The sequence below is a fragment of the Macaca fascicularis genome, chromosome 13 (genome assembly GCF_037993035.2).
Source record: "Macaca fascicularis isolate 582-1 chromosome 13, T2T-MFA8v1.1".
Classification (NCBI taxonomy): domain Eukaryota; kingdom Metazoa; phylum Chordata; class Mammalia; order Primates; family Cercopithecidae; genus Macaca; species Macaca fascicularis.
Window position 1 is genome coordinate 88,810,308 of NC_088387.1, and position 21,738 is coordinate 88,832,045.

The window sequence follows — 21,738 nt, forward strand, 5'->3', positions numbered from 1 at the left end:
GTTTGCTTACTGGTAGTAGAAAAAATATCCATCATTCAAAGAAATGTCTGGGAATGGGCTGAAAAAGTTGAGATGACTAAAGGTTGGGGGAGAACTTTAAAGACATCTTAGTAGGAAGGAAAACATTAACCTGGCGCATAAACATCACATGATAAGGCTTCCTTGAGAGCGTAACCTATTACTCCCCCTGGGTTCTCTTTCTGCTCCAGCCACACTGATTTTACTGGGCCTGAAGTTCTCTAAACATTCTCACCTCTTCTTTTGCTAATGGCCAACTCTTTTTTTTTTTTTTTTTCAGACAAAGTCTCGCTCTTGTCCCCGAGGCTGGAATGTGATGGCACGATCTCAGCTCACTGCAACCTCTGCCTCCTGGGTTCAAGCGATTCTCCTGCCTCAGGCTCCCGAGTAGCTGGGATTACAGGCCCCTGCCACCACGCCTGGCTAATTTTTGTATTTTTAGTAGAGACGGGGCTTCACCAAGTTGGCCAGGCTGGTCTTGAACTCCTGACCTCAGGTGATCCACCTGCCTCAGCCTCCCAAAGAGATGGGATTACAGGCATGAGCCACCATTCCCGGCCCATGGCAAAGCCATACTCTTAAAGGCAGTGAAAGCTGGCCCGAGGACCCTCATATTCCTGTGATGATTGTAAATGTTTTATCCTAACTCGGGGAGCTTTTTTCCCTGAGAAATGTCTAATGTCTTATCAGAACGTGATTTATCGCTGCACTTTGCAGATGATGCCTTCCCTATTCCCTTTTTCTCATAAGTTGCAATTACCCATCACTTTGATAATGATCTTTGGCAACCATCTCTATTTTCTTCTTCTTCTTGCCAAAGATTTGAGCAGCAAGTAATAGGTGCTCTAGGACATATTTAAGTCATTCTTCTTTGAAAGCTGGAGAGCGTATTAGCATCATAGAATTTTAGTGCTGCAACTAATTAAAACAATTCATAAATCTATGGTTATGGTCTTGTAGATGAGGGGGAAAAATCCCTGTTCCTCTGCCCATGTAAATTCTCCACTGGGGCCCTTGTAACAAAAGACAGATTTAAAAGTGAAAAACACATAGAAGTGTATTAACATGTGTATCTCATATACATGGAAGGCTTACAATTTGGGCTTAAATATCATCTCCAGCTAAAATAAAGGAAGAAAGCTATGAAGGAGGCAATTTATGAGAAGGTGAATAGGGAAAGTATGGTAAACAACCGTGAGGCTTATTATGCAAGTTTCAGTCCCAGAGCCATCATCTTTCTGATACAGAGAGATACCCTCACAAATGGAAATTTTCTTTATAAATTTCCCTTATTAAAAAAAAAAAAGTATCCTATGCTGTTTTCAGAGCCTCTACTGTCCACTGTTTCTGAAAATAATCAGATTAAAATAATCATTGTGCTGGCCAAGCGCAGTGGCTCACGCCTGTAATCCCAGCACTTTGGGAGGCTGAGCCGGGCAGATCACGAGGTCAAGAGATTGAGACCATCCTGGCCAACATGGTGAAACTCCATCTCTACTAAAAATACGAAAATTACCTGGGCGTGGTGGCGCACACCTGTAGTCCCAGCTACTTGGGAAGCTGAGGCAGGAGAATTGCTTGAACCTGGGAAGCGGAGGTTGCAGTGAGCCGAGATGACGCCACTGCGCTCCAGACTGCTGATGGAGCAAGACTCCGTCTCAAAAAGAAAAAAAAAAAAATCATCATTGTGCCAAAAAAGCATATTTAGAGTAGCATAGTCTGGTCGGCTACAGGTTGCCTCCACAAAGTAGTACATGAAACACTGCCGTGTATGTTAACTAAGGCTGCTGACGCAAATGAAATATTCATGAACCTCATTTCTTATGCCTATTTCTGGCAACATGGAGTCATTAAGATTTACCAGAATTAAAGTACAATTTTAGAGTAAGAAAATCTCTGCGTGAAAACACTAAAGCTAAATTATGATATGCTTTTGTATCTATAAACTTTTTTTTTTTTTTTTGAGACTGAGACTCGCTCTGTTGCCCAGGCTGGAGTGCAGTGGCACAATCTCAGCTCACTGCAACCTCTGCCTCCTGGGTTCAAGTGATTCTCCTGCCTCAGCCTCCCAAGTAGCTGGGACTACAGGCATGTGCCACCACGCCTGGCTAATTTTTTTGTATTTTTAATAGCAGGGTTTCATCATGTTAGCCAGGATGATCTCGATCTCCCGATCTCGTGATCCGCCCGCCTCGGCCTCCCAAAGTGCTGGGATTACAGTTGTGAGCCACCACATCCGGCCTCTGTAAACTTTTTAAATAGAAATATGAAGTTGTACAAAAGAACTTTGATACAATTAAGGGTTTATTTAGTTTGCTAGATTAGTACTTGCTGCTCATTTCAACTAACATGGCAAATTTCAAGAACATAACTTTAAACTACATAGATTTAAATTAGATGGCCAGATTTAGTTTTTTTGGAATGACATTTGATTTTATGACAAATGAATAAAATATTGCTGATAGTATTTTAAGGTACCAGTTCCATGGGTGGGCAGAAGAGAAATGGTTCTTACTTGGGTATAAGACATTTAAGTGCAGCTGGAAAATACATGTCAAATGAATGACTCGACTACATCTTACCACCTGCCTGTCTCTTCATAACCAGTGAATTAGGACCACTGCCACAGAATCCCAGACCTCGTGTGAGGGCAACTGGCATTAAGCCTAAAATTGCAGTAACTTCTGAAAGGAGCTAAAAGAATCTTATATATCACACACACACACACAAACTTTTTCTAGGGCTGTGAAACAAACGTTATGCAACAAAACTTACTTAAAAATGTCACATTTAAAGCTATGTATTATTGACTGTTCGTGGTGGCTCACACCTGTAATCCCAGCACTTTGGGAGGGTGAGGGGGGGCACATCATCTGAGGTCAGGAATTCGAGACCAGCCTGGCCAAAATGGTGAAACACTGTCTCTACTAAAAATGCAATAATCAGCTCGACGTGGTGGCTCACGCCTGTAATTCCAGCTACTCGAGAGGCTGAAGTGGGAGAATTACTTGAACCTGCGAGGCAGAGGTTGCAGTGAGCTGAGAGCATGCCACTGCACTCCAGCTTGGGCAACGGAGCAAGACTCCATCTCAAAAAAATAAAAAATAAAAATAAATAAAGCAAGCTATGTATTTTCATTATGTACAGGCATCTCCTGCTTAATATAAGTAACCTGTAAAAATGAAAATGTGCTGTGTGAAAATGCTAATAGAATTCATGATACACCTCAGTCAAATCCCTTAATTTCCTACAAAGACAATGGAAACGCAATAAAACTATCATGCTAGAATGTCAGATGCTTAAAACATCTCTTGGTAATCAAAGTTGCTTTGTGTGCAGTAATATCTTCTCTTCCATATTTGTTTTTCTCACATACTCACGTGGCTTTCTTCTATACAGTTTTAGACACTTGCTGTACTTTTTTGGGACTTGCACAACACTAGGTAAAAACAAAGTCTAGACGTGGAAGACACTATGAAAATGCATTAAGAGCACATGCTGGAAAGTGGAAACAGCTGGAAACTGGTCACACATTTCCCCTATACAAACATCAGCTACAAGATGTTGCAAGAGACAGGTAAGATATGAAGCTTTGAGATTGTATTAGCTTTCTATCACTGCAAATTCAGTGGCTTCGAACAATACACATTTGTTATCTTCGGTTCTATAGGTTGGAAGTTGACACTGAAACTGGCCCAACTGGCCCATAGAACTGATGTTTATCATTCCTTTGAATAAAAATAGAAATTGACCCTCCTGGTCTTGAAACTTGAGAACGTTCATTTGTCTTATCCGAGGTCCTTTCTTCATTTGTCTTATCCGAGGAAAAGCTAATGGGAAAATCCACCATAAGCTCTCCCAAATAGTATTAAGGAGCTGAAACTTACCAGATCACTGCATCTGGACCATGGGAGTCTGGACCCCTCACCTGTTACTACTACTGCCTGTTTGATCACCTGCTTCCTGTCGACCAACTCCTGCCTTACTCCTCCCTAATTCCTGTCTTCCCACACATGGTTACATTTCTTCCATTCCATAAACCCCCATTTTTGAGACTGATCTCCCATCTCCTGGGCTGCAGCACCCGATTAAATCCTTCCCTGACAACACTTGTCTCAGTGATTGGCTTTCTGTGCATCAAGTTGCAGGACCTAGACCAGACCTCTGGTGTTTCAGTAACAACACAAGTGTCATGGGACTGAAATCAAGGTGTCAAGGGGTCAGCAGGGTTGCATTCCTTTCTGGAAGCTCTAGGGGAGAATCTGTTTCTCACCTTTTCCAGCTTCTGAAGGCCACCCACATTCCTGGACTCATTCTCTCTCCTGGCTCCCTCAATTACAGGAAGAATCGCTTGGCCAACCAGCAGTGGCAGGTTGAGTCTTTCTCACATCTCCCTCTGATTCTCCAATTCTGCCTTCCTCTTTCACTTTTTTTTTTTTTCCCCCCGAGACAAAGTCTTACTCTGTCACCCAGGCTGGAGTGCAGTGGTACAATCTCTGCTTATTGCAGCCTCTACATCCTGGGCTCAAGCAATCCTCCCACCTCAGCTTCCCAAGTAGCTTGGATTACAGGTGTGCACCACCATCCCCAACTAATTTTTTTTAATTTTATTTTTTGTAGAGATGGGGTTGCACCATGTTGCTCAGGCTGGTCTCAAACTCTTGGGCTCAAGTGATCCACCTGCCTTGGCCTTCCAAATTGCTGGGATTGTAAGTGTGAGCCACCATGACTGGCCTCCTTCCACTTTTAAGGTCCCCTTCCTTTTGGAAGAAATCACCAAATTATCTGGGTAGGCCCAGTATAATCACAATGAAATCACCCTTGTGATTACATTGGGCCCACCCACATAATCTGGGATAATCTTCCTATTAAGGCCAGGTGATTAACAGCTTATCTATAACCTTACTTCCCCTTTGCCATGGAAGGTAACATACCCACAGGTTCTGAGGATTAGGACACGGACATCTTTGGGGTGTCATTATTCTGCCCACTGTAGTTATTTAGTTATTTTTGAGACAGAGTTTTGTTCTCGTTGCCCAGGCTGGAGTGCAGTGGCACGATCTTGGCTCACTGCAACCTCTGCCTCCCGGGTTCAAGCGATTCTCCTGCCTCAGTCTCCCGAGTAGCTGGGATTACAGGCTCCTGCCACCATGCCCGGCTAATTAATTTTCTCTCTCTTTTTTTTTAAGTAGAGATGGGGTTTCACCACATTGGCCAGGCTGGTCTCAAATTCCTGACCTCAGGTGATCCACCTGCCTCGGCCTCCCAAAGTGCTGAGATTTACAGGCGTGAGCCACTGCGCCCGGCCTACTGTAGTTATTAAAATGCAAAACTTCTCAGAAAAAAAGTTACGTGGGCAGACATTTCTGCTGGATATGCCTAGCCATAGTTTGTTTTTAAAAACTCAGATGCTTTTTCAAGGAAAAGTGAATTTCAGCTAAAGTTATGAAACAATGGCATTACCGTGGTTGTGTAAGCAGGACTGGAACTGGGAAAGCTATTATTCATTTTTCCTGTGATATGTATTTTAGTTTGCTAGGGCTGCCGTAACAAAGTACCAAAAACTGGGCGGCTTAAACAACAAATTTATTTTCTCTCAAATCTGGAGGCTAGCCGTTGGTTGGAGTTCAGAGTTTGGGCAGGGTTGATTTCTTCTGAGGCCTGTCTCCTTGGCTTGCAGATGGTCACTGTCTCCCTGTGGCTTCACAGGGTCTTTCCTGTGTATCTGTGTCCTAATCTCTTCTTCTACGTGTTCCAGGTAGTCAGACAGGCATGAGGTTCTTCCCCCATCCACTAGGAACGTCAGGTGATGGTTCGGCAGTGACCACACTGCCTCTCTAAAAGTGAGCAACTGGCAGCCGAGGCCAGGGAGGGGCCACTTCCTGATGGCCCACACCTGCTGCACTGAAGTGTTAATTGAATGCAGGTGCCAAAGAGATGCAACTTCCTGGGTATGAACATTAAGGACAAGATGGCGGAGTATGACCTTCCAGGGGCACACCACCAGAAAAGGGAAGAAAGCCCCAGACGGGCGTGTGTAGCTTCCTCAACACTGTGTGTGCTCACTTCCCAAGTGTAAGGAGGGCGCTGTGTGTGCGCAGGCAGCCCACCCTGAGGGAAGAATCATGGGAAAGGGGCCAGCCTGTGAAATCCTAGCTAGGTTCAAGGCTAAACACTGCACTTGGCCTTCAGGTGCCCACTTTTCCAAGTGAACTTTCCTTTCTTTCCTGGTCTAAAACCTTTTTAAATAAACTTCCATTTCTGCTCTGAAACTTGCCTGATCTCTTTTTCTGCCTTATGCCCCTCAGTCAAATTCTTTCTTCTGAGAAGGCAAGAATTGAGGTTGCTGCAGACCTGTACAGATTCGCCACTGGTAACTCAGATCCCTTCTATGGGTGACACAAGGACAGCAGTCCTATTGGATTAGGGCCACACCAATGACCTCATTATCCTTAATTACCTCATTAGAGATCCGATCTCCAAATCTAGTCACTTTCTGAAGTATTAGAGGTTAAAATTCCAACATATGAATGTTAGGGGAAACTACTTAGCCCCTAACAAGATCTAACACATTTAATGTTTAACTTGTAAAAGACTTTACGTTAACAGAAGACCACTGGTAAAAATAAAAGTGGGGAGAGTGGGATACAACTTATACACGTGTACTCATTGACAATTACTCTCAGGTAGAATTTTTTTCTACAAAAACGGTGATTTATTTCACTTTAACATACAATGGTAGATATATTGGGGATCATCAAATTTTAAAAAATTTTTGTTGGGCTTACTTTACATATTACAATACTAACGTAAGCTTATAAACTCTTCCATTTCAGTGAAGGAAAGGGATCCAATTGACACCTGCTAGCAGCTTGGCTAAGAATGGACATTAACATCGAACAAAACACTGAAAATATAAAGTACTTTTCTCCAAATGTGTATAAAAGTTTTGAAACAAAATCACTGCCTGCTCCACAGGACAAACAATTTGAATTTCAAAAATGCTCCAGGCCAGGAATTGCATAACCCTGTGTAACAATATTTATAATAGAGCTTAACAATATTTTATCGAAGACTTTTTCATTTGAGAGTTTAAAAAAACTGAAGGAAAAGAAAAACAGTAGCCAAGGAACTGCACAACCAAAAAATGAAAATTATATAAAATATTTCCACCACTATTTAAATGCCAAATTTAATCAAGCAATAGTAAAAAAACAAAACAACATAATAATACAACCTTCTGTTTAAAATAACAGCACTGTTCCACCTCTCTTCCACTGAATTTTACATATGAACAGACTATATATACTGGTTTTTCAGAGAAATGTCCATTTGGTCTGCCACACCTGTTGGGCTCATCCTAAGTCCTCTCATTGTCTTCAGAGGACTTGCAACTCCATGCTGTTTCTGTATTTCCAGCCTTCCGGGTTAGGTGCAATGTCTCAAGTATAATACATTTCTCCCTTTTCCTTTACACAGTGCAGAGTATATGGGCTTAGGTTATGTAGATTCCGTTTCACTCCAGGTCACTGTCTTTCTCTAAATTCAAGGCGGTATTCAACGGAGTGCAGTAGTTCGGCTTGTCAGAAGGTACATAGCCTGGCAGACACAAACACTTGTAGGAACCTTCGGTGTTAATGCACTTGGCATTCTTGCAGAGAGACATCCGGTTGTTCAACTCATCGCATTCATTTACATCTGCAATAAGTCAAACGATGCAGGTAAACAATCTTTGATATTGCTCTGTGAGGACACATAACCTACTTGAGGCTTACCTGAGGCATCGAGGCAGCCTAAACGCTGCCCTTCCCCCGACCACCCCAAGTAAGCAAGCTATCTCCACCTTGCTTCAACCACAGACAAGATAAAGGGGACTTTTTAGATCTTAAAGAGGTAGATTATCAGGGAGGTCCTAGAACTTCTTTCCCTGTTATCTAGCACAGCATGAGCATTTTGTGAGCTTGACATTTTCTAGTAGAACCTCAAGAAAGTTAGAGGAATTATATTCCTTCCAAATTCCTTCCTACAGGTGTGGAGGAACTGCTAGATTTGTCAAGAGGAACCCGATACCTAAGCAGAGACCTCTCCATACAGCCCCTCTAAAGCCTTCCGTAACATTCGCAGACCTCTTTCTACATGAGATCCATTTAGGCTCTCACTCACTTGAAACATCTGTTAAGAACGTAGGTTACCTATTTTAAAGACACACCGTGGATTAAAACTCACAAAAGCAAAGGGGGCAAAAGGACTGCTTCAACAGGGAGATGAGGCCGGGCGCGGTGGCTCACGCCTGTAATCCCAGCATTTTGGGAGGCCAAGGTGGGCGGATCACGAGGTCAGGAGATCCAGACCATCCTGGCTAACACGGTGAAACCCCGTCTCTACTAAAAAATGCAGAAAACTAGCCGGGCGAGGTGGCGGGCGCCTGTAGTCCCAGCTACTCTGGAGGATGAGGCAGGAGAATGGCGTAAACCCGGGAGGCAGAGCTTGCAGTGAGCTGAGATCCGGCCACTGCAGTCAATGCAGTCAAGCTTGGGTGACAGAGAGAGACTCGGTCTCAAAGAAAAAAAAAAAAAAAAAAAAAGAGGGGGAAGAAAAATAAAAGAAAAACTTGTGGCAAACAGGCTCTGAAAGACAACACTAGGTCACACAGAGAAGGTTAAACGTATGTTTCCTGTTCTTTTCAATGTAAGAGGTGGGGCAACATGACAGCTTTGGGAGGAGTTTCATTCAAATGGTTACTAGGAAGTTGTACTTTTTGCAGATGTCTACACTCCCTTATGCTAGTGTCAAGTATTCAAGGAAATCATTACTTGCTGAAATCAAAAGCTAAATTTAAGAGTCAAAGTGATTATCTGGGATATTCTGGCCTTTCCTCCAATATTTACCACTATTTGGATTCTTTTTTTTTTTTTTTCAATCCTCATTGTCCTAAATGAAACACCAACTCTTTCTTTTTAAAAAGAATTGTGGTAGGCTGGGTAAGGTGGCTCACACCTGTGATCCCAGCACTTTGGGAGGCCAAGGTGGGCGGATCACCTGATGTCAGAAGTTCAAGACCATCCTGACCAACATGGTGAAACCCCGTCTCTACTAAAAATACAAAATTAGTCACGTGTGGTGGCGCAAGCCTGTAATCCAGCTACTCAGGATGCTGAGGCAGGAGAATTGCTTGAACCTGGGAGGTAGAAGTTGCAGTGAGTCAAGATCACCCCATTGCACTCCAGCCTGAAAACTCCATCTCAAAAAAAAAAAGAATTGTGGTAAAATATACAGAGCATATTTACCATTTTAACCATTTTTAAGTATACAGTGGCATTAAGTATATTCATACTGTACTTAATGTACATCCCCAGAACTTTTCTCGTCTTCCCAAACTGAAACTCAGCAAATCTATCTTAAATGTTCTTTACCGACTGAGGTATGGACATGGGGGTGTCAGGAAAAAATTAATGTCCCATAAAACACATGTCATTCTTACCGACACAGGTCATCTTGGCTGTATCCAAGTGATACCCATCAAAGCAATCACAGGTGTAACCTTCCTGGACCCTCACACAGCGACCATTTTCACATCCATTGAGGATGCCGCATTCCTCAGCCTGTAACTCCTCAAAGCTATTTAGAAAACCTGAAAAGGAAAGGGCAGAAGCTAAGTTAGACCTTTTCAACGTCCTACACCATTTTTTAAACGATATTTAGATGATGGTTCATTTCCTAAATAGACATATATATGTCCATATATATTTCAGACATCTTAAAGTTAGCAATAGAAATGCTGAACGTAGCTGTGTAAAATAGCATAAAAATAAAAGAATTTATATATTTTGTGCAGAGTAGCCTCATATTTTGAATTCTGATGTTCTATGTTAAAATCACATAAAATGAGAAAGCAAGTACGGTTTTTGTTTTTGATCTTAGTTATTAAAAGTGTTCATCCAAAGTTCCAAACTTCCTGAGTTCCCAGTAGGGCAAATGTCAGATTCTCAGGACAGAACCGACAGAATTCACTATTGGAGTCTAGTAAGCATTTGCTAGGAAAGTCCATAAGAGTGTGAGGCAATACATTTTCAGCTGGAGTTTGTAAGACCAGGGAGAAGCAGGCTGGCCTTGCCATGTGTTTGTTTGCTCTGGCTACGGAATGAGCCTTACAAAAGGGCTCCCAGGGGATCAAAGGACAAACTCAGTAAAACGGCCTCAAAACATCCTGATAAATGAGAAAGAACATCATACTTGTGTTTAGAAAACCAAAAGTCTGGGCTTGTGCCTATAATCCCAGCCCTTTGGGAGGCTAAAGCGGACGGATCACCTGAGGCCAGGAGTTCAAGACCAGCGTGGCCAACATGGTAAAACCCTGTCTCTACTAAAAATACAAAAAATTAGCTGGGCGTGGTGGTGGACGCCTGTAATCCCAGCTACTCGGGAGGCTGAGGCAGAAGAATCGCCTGAGCCTGAGAGGTGGAGGTTGCAGTGTGCTGAGATCACAGCCACTGTCCAGCCTGAGCAACAGAGCGAGACTCTGTCAAAAAAACAAACAAAAACAAAAACAAAAAACAAAAAGTCTTTTTTTAAGGAAACAAAGAAACTCTTGTTTGGCTCTTTTTATAGTTTAGATCTCTTGAAACCAAGTCAGAGCTAGATTTTAGAGTTTTTGTGATATAAAAACAATTTAGCTAGGCATCAAGAGTGTTTAGTTCTCATTTTGCAGAGGAAAGTTCTAAACATAAATCCACAGTGACCCAACACACTGTCATGTGGCCTCTCATCTCCTCTCTCTTCCCAATAGTACCACGAAGTAGCTTCAAAAAAATAAAATATGGCTAGAAATTTCTATCTGGCCTTTGAAGTAATTCTCCAGTGGAACCGCAGGGGGCAGCAAAATATCATTGCTTATGGAGGGCAATAAGGTCTAACTCGGAGGAACTGGACAAGGATAGGGAGTTTGGTCTCATTGGTCACCAAAGAGCAATCAACTTAGCCAGTTTTTTTTTTTTTCTTTTTTTCTTTTTTTCCTAAACACGAAAATAAAGACTTACTTCTCTTAACAACAACAAAAAAGAAGTTTCAACAATGACTAAAGTGCCTGGGGTCAACATGGAGACAAATTTGGTCAGAGTTTCTCTTATATTCTAAGATTAGGTGCCCTGAGAGGGGAGAGGTGAAGAAGAAACTTTAGAACATGCCCTTCAGAGAAGAAAGTGGGTTTTAGACATGATCTAAAAATATACAATAAGTGAATGTTAAATTATCTCTTTGGGTAAGAACAATACACTGGTACTGGGGGACGTGAGTTCCCATTCCCATTTCACTATGTGTACATTATAAACTTGGGCAGAAAGCTTATTTTCCTCACTTATGAAATAAAAGCACTGAATTTTATGATCTCTAAAGCCCCACTCAATTATAGGCTTATTTTGTGGAAATGAACCATGGGATTTGAATCAGAGGAACTGGGTCTTCTGCTCATGCCTGTGACCCTGGCCAAGTCACTTGATTTTGCTGAAACCAGGTTCCTCATTTAAAAATAGAGAAACAATGCTATGTAGAATGGCAGACCCAATGTTGAACACAATGCCTGCACTCAGTAGGAAGTATTTTGTAATGAACGAACACTTTTCTACCTTGTAAAGACTAAATGAGATTTGGTGTAAGTTTGGGGGATAAAAAAGAAAATATGGTACATATACCCCTGGAATACTATGCAGCCATAAAAAAGAATGAGATAATGTGTTCTGCAGGAACATGGATGGAGTTGGAGGTTATTATCCTTAGCAAATTAAAGCAGGAACAGAAAATCAAATACCACATGCTCTCACTTGTAAGTGGCAGCTAAATGATAAGAACTTATAAATACAAAGAGGGAAACAACAATGACTTTCCTCACAGAATTGGAAAAAACTACTTTAAAGTTCATATGGAACCAAAAAAGAGCCCCCATTGCCAAGACAATCCTAAGCAAAAAGAACAAAGCTGGAGGCATCATGCTACCTGACTTCAAACTATACTACAAGGCTACAGTAACCAAAACAGCATGGTACTGGTACCAAAACAGAGATACAGACTAATGGAACAGAACTCAGAAATAATGCCACACATCTACAACCATCTGATCTTTGACAAATCTGACAAAAACAAGAAATTGGGAAAGGATTCCCTCTTTAATAAATGATGCTGAATAAATGATGCTGGGAAAACTGGCTAGCCATATGTAGAAAGCTGGAACTGGATCCCTTCCTTACACCTTGTATGAAAATTAATTCAAGATGGATTAAAGACTTAAATGTTAGACCTAGAACCATAAAAACTCTAGAAGAAAAACTAGGCAATACCGTTCAGGACACAGGCATGGGCAAGGACCTCATGACTAAAACACCAAAAGCAATGGCAACAAAAGCCAAAATTGACAAACGGGATCAAATTAAACTAAAAAGCTTCTGCACAGCAAAAGAAACTACCATCAGAGTGAACAGGCAACCTACAGAATGGGAGAACATTTTTACAATCTACCAAATTTACAATTTTACAATCTGACAAAAGGGCTAATATCCAGAATCTACAAATAACTTAGACAAACTTACAAGAAAAAATCAAACAACCCCCTCAAAAAGTGGGCAAAGGATATGAGCAGACACTTCTCAAAAGAAGACATTTATGCAGCCAACAGACACATGAAAAAATGCTATCATCACTGGCCATCAGAGAAATGCAAACCAAAACCACAATGAGATACCATCTCACACCAGTTTGAATGGCAATCATTAAAAAGTCAGGAAACAACAGGTGCTGGAGAGGATGTGGAGAAATAGGAACAATTTTACACTGTTGGTGGGACTGTAAACTAGTTCAACCATTGTGGAACACAGTGTGGCAATTCCTCAAGGATCTAGAACTAGAAATACCATTTGACCCAGCCATCCTAGTACTGGGTATGTACCCAAAGTACAAATCATGCTGCTATAAAGACACATGCACACATGTGTTTATTGCGGCACTAGTCACAATAGCAAATACTTGGAACCAACCTAAATATCCATCAATGATAGACTGGATTAAGAAAATGTGGCACATATATACCATGGAATACTATGCAGCCATAAAAAAGGATGAGTTCATGTCCTTTGTAGGGACATGGATGAAGCTGGAAACCATCATTCTGAGCAAACTATTGCAAGGACAGAAAACCAAACACCGCATGTTCTCACTCATAGGTGGGAATTGAACAATGAGAACACTTGGACACGTGGCAGAGAACATCACACACCGGGGCCTGTCGTGGGGTGTGGGGAGTGGGGAGGGATAGCATTAGGAGAAATGCCTAATGTAAATGATGAGTTAATGGGTACAGCACACCAACATGGCACAGGTATACATATGTAACAAACCTGTACGTTGTGCACATGTACCCTAAAACTTAAAGTATAATATAATAATAATAAAAAAAGAACTTACTCATGTAACCAAATACCACAAAAAAAAAAAAAGAAAAAAAAAAAAAAAGAAGGAAACAATAGATACTAGTGGAGGGTTGGAGGAGGGAGAGGAGCAGAAAAGGTAACTATTGGGTACTGGGCTTCATACCTGGGTGATGTAATAATCTGTACAACAAACCCCCATGACATGTTACCTATGTAACAAACCTTTACATGTACCCCTGAACCTAAAAGTTAAAAAAATTTGTACCATTAAAAAAATCAAGTAATATATCCATGGCAGGCCCATTTTAAAACTTTAAAGGAGAAAAAGAGTCCCAGCTACTCAGGTGGCTGAGGCAGGAGAATCTCCTGAGCCCATGAAGTGAAGACCAGCCTGGGCAATATAGTGAGACTCCTATTCTCAAAAAAAAAAAAAAAAAAAGTGACACCACATACTCAAAGCCAGTTAAGAAACACTGACAAAAAATAAAGATTTAATCTATGACAATGTCTTCAGATCCCATGTATCACAGCAAAATCATTTTTACTTCACAGCTAATACATTTTTTATTATTACAGAAATTATAAAAAGTAAAACTTGAAACTTCCCACACATCAGGCAGGCTCCCCAAAATACTTCTTCAGGACTCTAAAACAGGTCAGGACACTACAGTCTCTGGTCCAAATCTGACCTGCTACCTATTTTTGTAAATAAACATAGTCACGCCCATTTGCTGCTGTGCTATCTAAGGGCTGCTTTTGTGAAACGACAGCAGAGTTGAATACCTACAGCAGAACCCACATGGCCTGCAAAGCCTACAAATTTTACCATCTGGGCCGGGTGTGGTGGCTCACACCTGTAATCTCAGCACTTTGGGAGGCTGAGGCAGGTGGATCACAAGGTTAGGAGTTCAAGACCACCCTGGCCAACATGGTGAAACTCCATCTCTACTGAAAATACAAAAATTAGTCGGGCGTGGTGGTGCATGCCTAAAATCCCAGGGTTACTCAGGAGGCTGAGGTAGGACAATCAGTTGAACCCAGGAGGTGGAAGTTGCAGTGAGCCAAGATTGTGCCATTGCTCTCCAGCCTATGCAACAGAGGAAGACTTGGTCTCAAAAAAGAAAAAAAAATTACTGCCTGGCCCTTTATAGAAAAAATGTTTGCCTATTCTCTGCTCTAGTAAATTCCAGTTTTAGAAGTACTGCTCTCCCGAAAGGTAACAGAGACGGTGAACCATAAAGGTGATGAGAAACCTCACTCAGCCTCCATCTATGTTACCATCTACCCAACACGATCATTTTTGCAGCAGTGCCCAAAAGCCCTTGCTGGAGGTCAGAAAACTGGCTGGGAAAGGGGAAATATTTCTCTGCAACTTGTAAGAAATGTAAAGGCCATTACATCGTCCAAGCTGGAGGTCTTGGAACTGCATCTCAATTTCCTATGTTGCTAAATAGGAAATTGATGTGACATCAACATGTTTATTTCTTAACATTTGTAGTAAATTAAAAAAAGAGCTTTAAAGCAGTGCCAGCATTAGAAAGAAGGTACATAAGCCAGACATTTCAACATGAAAATTCCTGGAATCCAAACTATAATGCCATAGCGGCTTCTGACTTATAGACTGAGTCCTCCCCCCAGGACCCATCAGTGCATGGGATTTTGGTTCTCCATTTGTCCTGAGCTTACTGAGGTTTCAATGCTTTCCATGATCCCAGGCTCTTGCTTACATTTAAGAACAGAGTTATTGAGGAGGTCTAGGGAGGAAAGCTGTAAGCCACAGATTTGTCAGAGTTGCATATAGACTTAACCTGGTATTCCTGATTTATGGGGCAAGCTGGGCTTTCTTTCAACCTTAGTAATTCTCCCTTCCTTTTTCCTTAAGTAAACGTTTACCGACCCATAACATATACAGAGAAGCATCAAACCCTAAGTGCACAGCCTTGTAGCTGTGAGTGCATTCTGGTCCATTTCATAAAGTGCTGCGTGGTTATGTGTTGTGGATGAAAAGAAAGAGTGTTGTTCGTCTATGGTGTTAGGAGTCAGGACAGTGGTTACCCTAGGGAGGGGGGTGGAAAAGGGCGCCAGGGGCCTTCTGGAGGCTGGCACTGCTCCTGACCTGGGTGGCAGCTACACAGGTGTGTGTTAATCAGCCTAGCTGGATTAACAGAATGTTCTTATCATGGACATTTTAAAACATTCTTAATTCTACTAGATGATCAATACACTACATCCTTCAAAAAAAAAATAAAAAAAAAAAAGGGAAGGGAGGACAAGCAGGGAATGAAGAAGGGAGAGAAAGGAAAAAGAGAAAGAGAAGGGAAGGAAAAAAAATAAAAGCTCTTGATGCAGAACTGAAATAGCTCTTAAATTCAACTAGAAATCTCACGCTGCTGCCCCAGAACTGGGTCCTGGCTGGGATGCTTCATGCACAGGTGACAGGGCCCAGGACAGAGAAAAGCTCCATTGCACTTTTCTCTAAAGTCCTAAGTCAAACTCTTTGGTCGGCAGCAATTACCTATCTTTAAAACGTGGTGCAGGCCAGGCATGGTGGCTCACGCCTGTAAGCACTTTGGGAGGCTGAGGCGGGTGAATCGCTTGAGTCCAGGAGTTCGAGACCAGCCTGGACAACATGGTGAAAACCCCATCCCTACGGAAAAAATACAAAAATTAGCCATGCACAGTGGCACATGCCTGTAGTCCCAGCTACTCGGGAGACGGAGGTGGGAGGATCGCTTGAGCCCAGGAGGCAGAGCTGCAGTGAGCTATGATCATGGCACTGTACTCCAGCCTGGGCAACAGAGTGAGACCCTAGCTCAAAAAAAAAAAAAAAATTGTGGTGAAGCTACACATGTGAGGATGGTCCCTCTGTGAGCTGTGGATGAGGCTCCTGAAATGGGCGTTTCCCTGTTCTTGTTCTTGAAGTGAGACTATCTACTATATACTAATATTTCATTGTGGACCTCCTGCCGTTTCAGACTTCAAATTGTCTGCATTTGAAAAGTCCGATTTGAGCTTGTGTGTTTGTAGGCTTCCTCACACAGCACTGACGTTCTAAAGGGGATCACAATTTGCAGATACACACTTCCACCTCTCCCATGAAAGCTGTGCTCACTAATCCAGGAAAAGTTGGCACACATTATTTCTTACTCTATAAATCCCCTCACCAATGTATTTTAAAAAGTCATTTCTGACCAAAAGGGCAATTCTTTTCTTACCTCCTACTCTAAAACATGTATAATAATGATCAACTTGTACAGTTAACATTTGCCATTTCCCTGTAGGAAAAAAAGGCTGCAATATAACTGGGCTCTTGTGGAAACCTTGGCCCTCAAACTAGTCCACCACTTAAAGAGCAAAGAAATGATTTTGTCATAGAAAATATAATGATAGTCTGGGCACGGTGACTCATGCCTATAATCCCAGCACTTTGGGAGGCCGAAACGGGTGGATCACAAGGTCAGGAGTTCAAGACCAGCCTGACCAACATGGTGAAACCCAGTCTCTACTCACAATACAAAAATGAGCTGGGCGTGGTGATGCACACCTGTAATCCCAGCTACTTGGGAGGCTGAGGCAGGAGAATCGCTTGAACCCGGGAGGTGGAAGTTGCAGTGAGCTGAGATCGTGCCACTGCACTCCAGCCTGGGTGACAGAGTGAGACTGTGTCTCAAAACCTTAAGAAAAATAAATATAAAAGTACCTCCACCAGCAAGACTATTCATCAGATGCAATGGTTCTTTTTGTTTGTTTTGAGATAGGGTCTCGCTCTGTTGCCCAGGCTGGAGTGCAGTGGTGTGATCTCAGCTCATGAATGATGCAGTGGTTCTGCACTCACCCGTGCAGAAGGACTGCCCTTGTGAAACAAAGATGGCTGGGTCCCACCCTAGACTTTCTGAACAGCGGGTCTGAGGTGGGAACAGAAATGCTGCATTGCTAATAAGTTGCCATTACATTTTGAGGACCACTGATTAATCTTCAACCACAACTTAGCATCAAAGGAACAAGGTTATTTTGCTTACGGTCTTGGATGAAGTAGGGATCGGCTTCTGGAGCATACTGTTCACTGAAGTCAACCAAGGCGTCCCGTCCATATGGCTGCCGGCGTCCCGTCACGGGGATGTTACACAGCTGAGCATAGTCATCTAAGGAGTGGACAAGCAGCGTGAGGCCCCATCACTGTTGGCTCGCACCTGCCCCACCCCCTCACAGCTCAGAGCGACGGGAATCTGCAGGTGCACCCTTCCACATGTGCCTCCATCTCCTGCATACCACGGAGCCTGGAAAGTGTCTGAATACCTTTTGATGGGAATTTTATACATCCACCTACAGTGACTGCTGTAGAGCATAATTCGGGTTCCAAATTGAAGATCAAAAATATTAGCTCAACAGTGGGTACACCACATCCCAGAGCAGTAAAGGGCTGAAAAAACGGAGCCATCTGAGAGTGCTTCAGGCCTTTTGGAAGGATGGCTTTATCTAAACCCATCAAGAGTTATCATCAAAAACATTTTAAAAGTAGAAAGTAGTCATTCTGACAGAGTGGTGCCTTTTCACTCTCTATAGACAGGAAAAAATGTATCTCTGGTGTCCAAAAATGATACAGCACCAGGCAAGGATGCTGCTTAAATTTAGTAGCCACTATTATAACTCTACAGTCCCTATGGATAGCATTATAGCAATTTTGAGAGTCATAACAATAACGATAACAAGAACAGCAGTGGTATTAAGATAATAAGAACAGTAGTGTGCTCCTGGATTAGCGAGCACAGCTTTCATGGGGGAGGCGGGAGTATGCTACATTGTTCTAAGCACTTAATATACACCAATGCACTAAAACACTCACACCACCCTATGAAGAGGTTCTACCATCTCCATTTTACCAGTGAGGAAACAAAAGCACAGAGAGGTTACATGACAGCTGCTGTGTGGCAGCACGTGATTTGAAGTCAGAAATGAAGCTCCAGAGTGCAGTTTTCACATTTGTCTCTCCTGCAATGATCTCAGCTCCTTTGAAATTCCTGTCCTTAGCATCTCTGCATCGCAGCTAGACTCATCTGTGGTTTCCACGTCGTGAGGCCGTATCGCTGTTCCACACTGGTCAGCCCCATGGCCCCCTGACTCCTAGACTCCCCTTTACTCCTCTCCCTAGGACCCACCAGTGCATGGGATTTTGGTTCTCCATTTGTCCTGGGGTTACTGAGGTTTCAATGCTTTTCACGATCCCAGGCTCTTGCCTACATTCAAGAACAGAGTTACTGAGAAGGCCTAGGGAGGAAAACTGTAGAAACGACAACTTCATGTTCTGAGTATGTTCCAGAAAATACACTCTCCAAAGATACATGTAGCAGTTGGCGAAATTCTGGGGCTCCACGGATGTCAACATCTCTGTTAGGACTGTGAGGTGCAGGCAAGGCTACAGGCCCCAGGACCAGATGGACATGAGTGTCCTGGCAGTCACACAAGGCAATGGCCACATTTGCCTGGAATTTTCCTCTATTGTGTTTATTCTTATAACATTCAAAAAACAAAACAAAACAACAACAACAACAACAAAAAACACCACTAAGGCAATACTGTGAACTCTGAAGGCTTTCTTTTATCAGCTCCTACTTAAATGACTGGAGGAAGGAGGCTGAAGAATCAAAGGTGTGTGTGTATGCATGTGCACACGTGCACACACACATTCTGAGGATTGCCCAAACCAAGTGTAAGGCCAGAAAAGACCGTGAACCACTGGATAGGGTAGGATTCTGGCTTCCCTGTCTAAAATTCTCCTTATGTGGAAGCATTCCAGGAACAACATCCAGACTCCAGACGTCCCAGCACTTTTGCATGAAACCATTCTGTGTGAAATATTAATTTCATTAAGGAAACAGCCGAACCTGGAAAAAGATTCTTGACTCGAAAGAAAAGAACTACTTCAAACAGAGAGAGCACAAATGGCTGTCAGTTCTGCTTAAAGTTTGAAAACGCAGAATTAAGGATTTCTTTGCAAGAGCAAAATTGCTGAAATGTTTATAAGTTTCAAGAACTGAGGTCATCTTCTCCCATGATTTTTTATATACATTTGTTGTACATCTGAAAGAGAGACTTGTTCCATATTTTATATTCAATCCACAGTTGTGATCTACAGGAGATATTAAAAATGAATTAATCCTGGTACTTATTTTTAATACAATTTTATTTATTATTTTTTAAAGAAAGGGTCGGCTGGGCACGGTGGCTCCCACCTCAGGCCGAGGTGGGTGGATCACGAGGTCAAGAGATGGAGACCATCCTGGCCAACATGGTGAAACCCCATCTCTACTAAAAACACAAAATTAGCTGGGTGTGGTGGCACGTACTTATAGTCCTAGCTACTCGGGAGGCCGAGGCAGAAGAATCGCTTGAACCCAGGAGACAGAGGTTGCAGTGAGCCGAGATCGCGCCACTGCACTCCAGTCTGGGTGACGGAGCGAGACTTCATCTCAAAAACAAAACAAAACAAAACAAAACAACAAAAGGGTCTCGCTCTGCCATCCATGCTGGAATGCAGTGGCACCATCGTGGTATCGTGGTTCACTGCAGCCTCAAACTTCTGGGCTCAAGTGATCCTTTCACCTCAGCCTCCTGAGTAGCTGGAACTATAGGCACGAGCCACTAAACCTGGCTAAGTTTTGTATTTTTTGTAGAGACAGGGTCTCACTATGTTGCCCAAGCCGGTCTCAACTTCTAGGCTCAAGCGATCCTACCACCTTGGCCTCCCTAAGTGCTGGGATTACAGGTGTGGGCTGCCGTGCTTGGCCAAGGTACTTATTTTATAAAGCAAAATCCAGAGGTGGCTGAGCATCCTGCTGGATGCCTGTTGGCTGTCAGAGAAGCCTTGCTGAGACTTGAGGTCCAGGGATATCGAATGCCATGATCAGGGCCTGGCCAGGACAGCCACCTTCAATCCAGTGCACTCGCCTAGACATGCTTCCTCCACCAAAGAAATGAGATGGGCTTGAGTCTCTAAGCTGTCACTCTACAGCAATGCCACAGGAAAAGACCGAACATGAGGGTGAAGAGGAAAGGCAGGCTCCTGTTCCTATGCAATGTTTAGGAACAGCTTCCTGCAAAAGGTGGACCTGAACTGAAACTAAGTAGGTATGTAGGAATTATGTTGCAGAAAAATATATTTTGGATTAATTTTTAAAAGCACATACCCAAAGGCATCAAGAAAGAAAACTAAGTTGTTTTTTGGAATTACCAAATGGTTCCTAAAGAAGTCTTCTGACTAGACTAAGGCTAGGGAAGCGGGCAGTGGAGGGTCATGGGTTGGGGGAGGTATTTCTGGGATATTCCACATCCTCCTTCCTTTCCTTTCTTCCCCTGCCATGCATTTTTTTCCTCTTAAAATGCTAGAGCGTGTTGCCCTTTGCTGCTTCACTTTTCTCTAACACATTCACATTCCAAGCTCCAAGACAGTTTTGGTCAGTGATCAAAACATCCTTTCTGCACCACGTCTTCTCTTTTGTATCTGAAGATGTGCTACAGTCCCGTCATCACCAGGAAATGTATTTTGAGTTATTTTTCTGGGAGCCTGCACAGGTCTGTCCTAATCCATCCACGCTGCCGTTGCCATTGTGCACATGTGCCCTGATTCTCGGCCAGGATCGTGGGGTAATGGGAAGAACATGGGCTTCGGAGGTGGAAGCTGGGGCTCAAGTCCTGATTGCACCACTTATTCCCCAGCTTAGCAGTTCTGGGCAAGCCTCAGTTTCCACATCTGTAACACAGGAACAAGAATTCTTGTTTGTCTACATCTGTGTTACTGACATGTAAAAAAATGAGGTAATATTGTGAAACTATTTTTAAAATTTGAAGCACCAAGAAAATGGAAAATCCAATTTTTTCTTTTTCTTTTTTTTTTTTTTTTGAGGCGGAGTCTCGCTCTGTTGCCCAGGCTGGAGTGCAGTGGCACGATCTTGGCTCACTGCAAGCTCCGCCTCCCGGGTTCCCGCCATTCTCCTGCCTCAGCCTCCCGAGTAGCTGGGACTACAGGCGCCGCCACCACGCCCGGCTAATTTTTTTTTTGTATTTTTAGTGGAGATGGGGTTTCATTGTGTTAGCCAGGATGGTCTCGATCTCCTGACCTCGTGATCCGCCCGTCTCGGCCTCCCAAAGTGCTGGGATTACAGGCTTGAGCCACCGCGCCCGGCCGAAAATCCAATTTTTTCTTGTGGGTGACATCGCTAAGTCCCTAGTGAACATCTGGAAATAAATGAAAAAAAATTTTTTTAAAGACAGTATTATAATGAGTGAGTGATTTACATTTTAATGTTAA

The 21,738-nt window shown here is 42.8% G+C and overlaps 1 protein-coding gene across 30 annotated transcripts in view; it reads right to left on the reverse strand.

The window, feature by feature from the left end:
* Nucleotides 1-6,710: 6,710 nt before the first annotated feature.
* Nucleotides 6,711-21,738, reverse strand: part of LTBP1 (latent transforming growth factor beta binding protein 1) — a 445,837-nt gene continuing 430,809 nt past the window's right edge. For all 30 annotated transcript variants that reach the window (XM_074011979.1, XM_015433801.4, XM_065527196.2 and 27 more), the window contains 3 exons: nt 17,453-17,575; nt 9,500-9,649; nt 6,711-7,716 (listed from right to left, as the gene is read on the reverse strand). In XM_074011979.1, the coding sequence (XP_073868080.1) occupies nt 7,535-7,716; nt 9,500-9,649; nt 17,453-17,575 (455 nt within the window). In that variant the 3' untranslated portion in view covers nt 6,711-7,534. The remainder of the gene's footprint in view (nt 7,717-9,499; nt 9,650-17,452; nt 17,576-21,738) is intronic.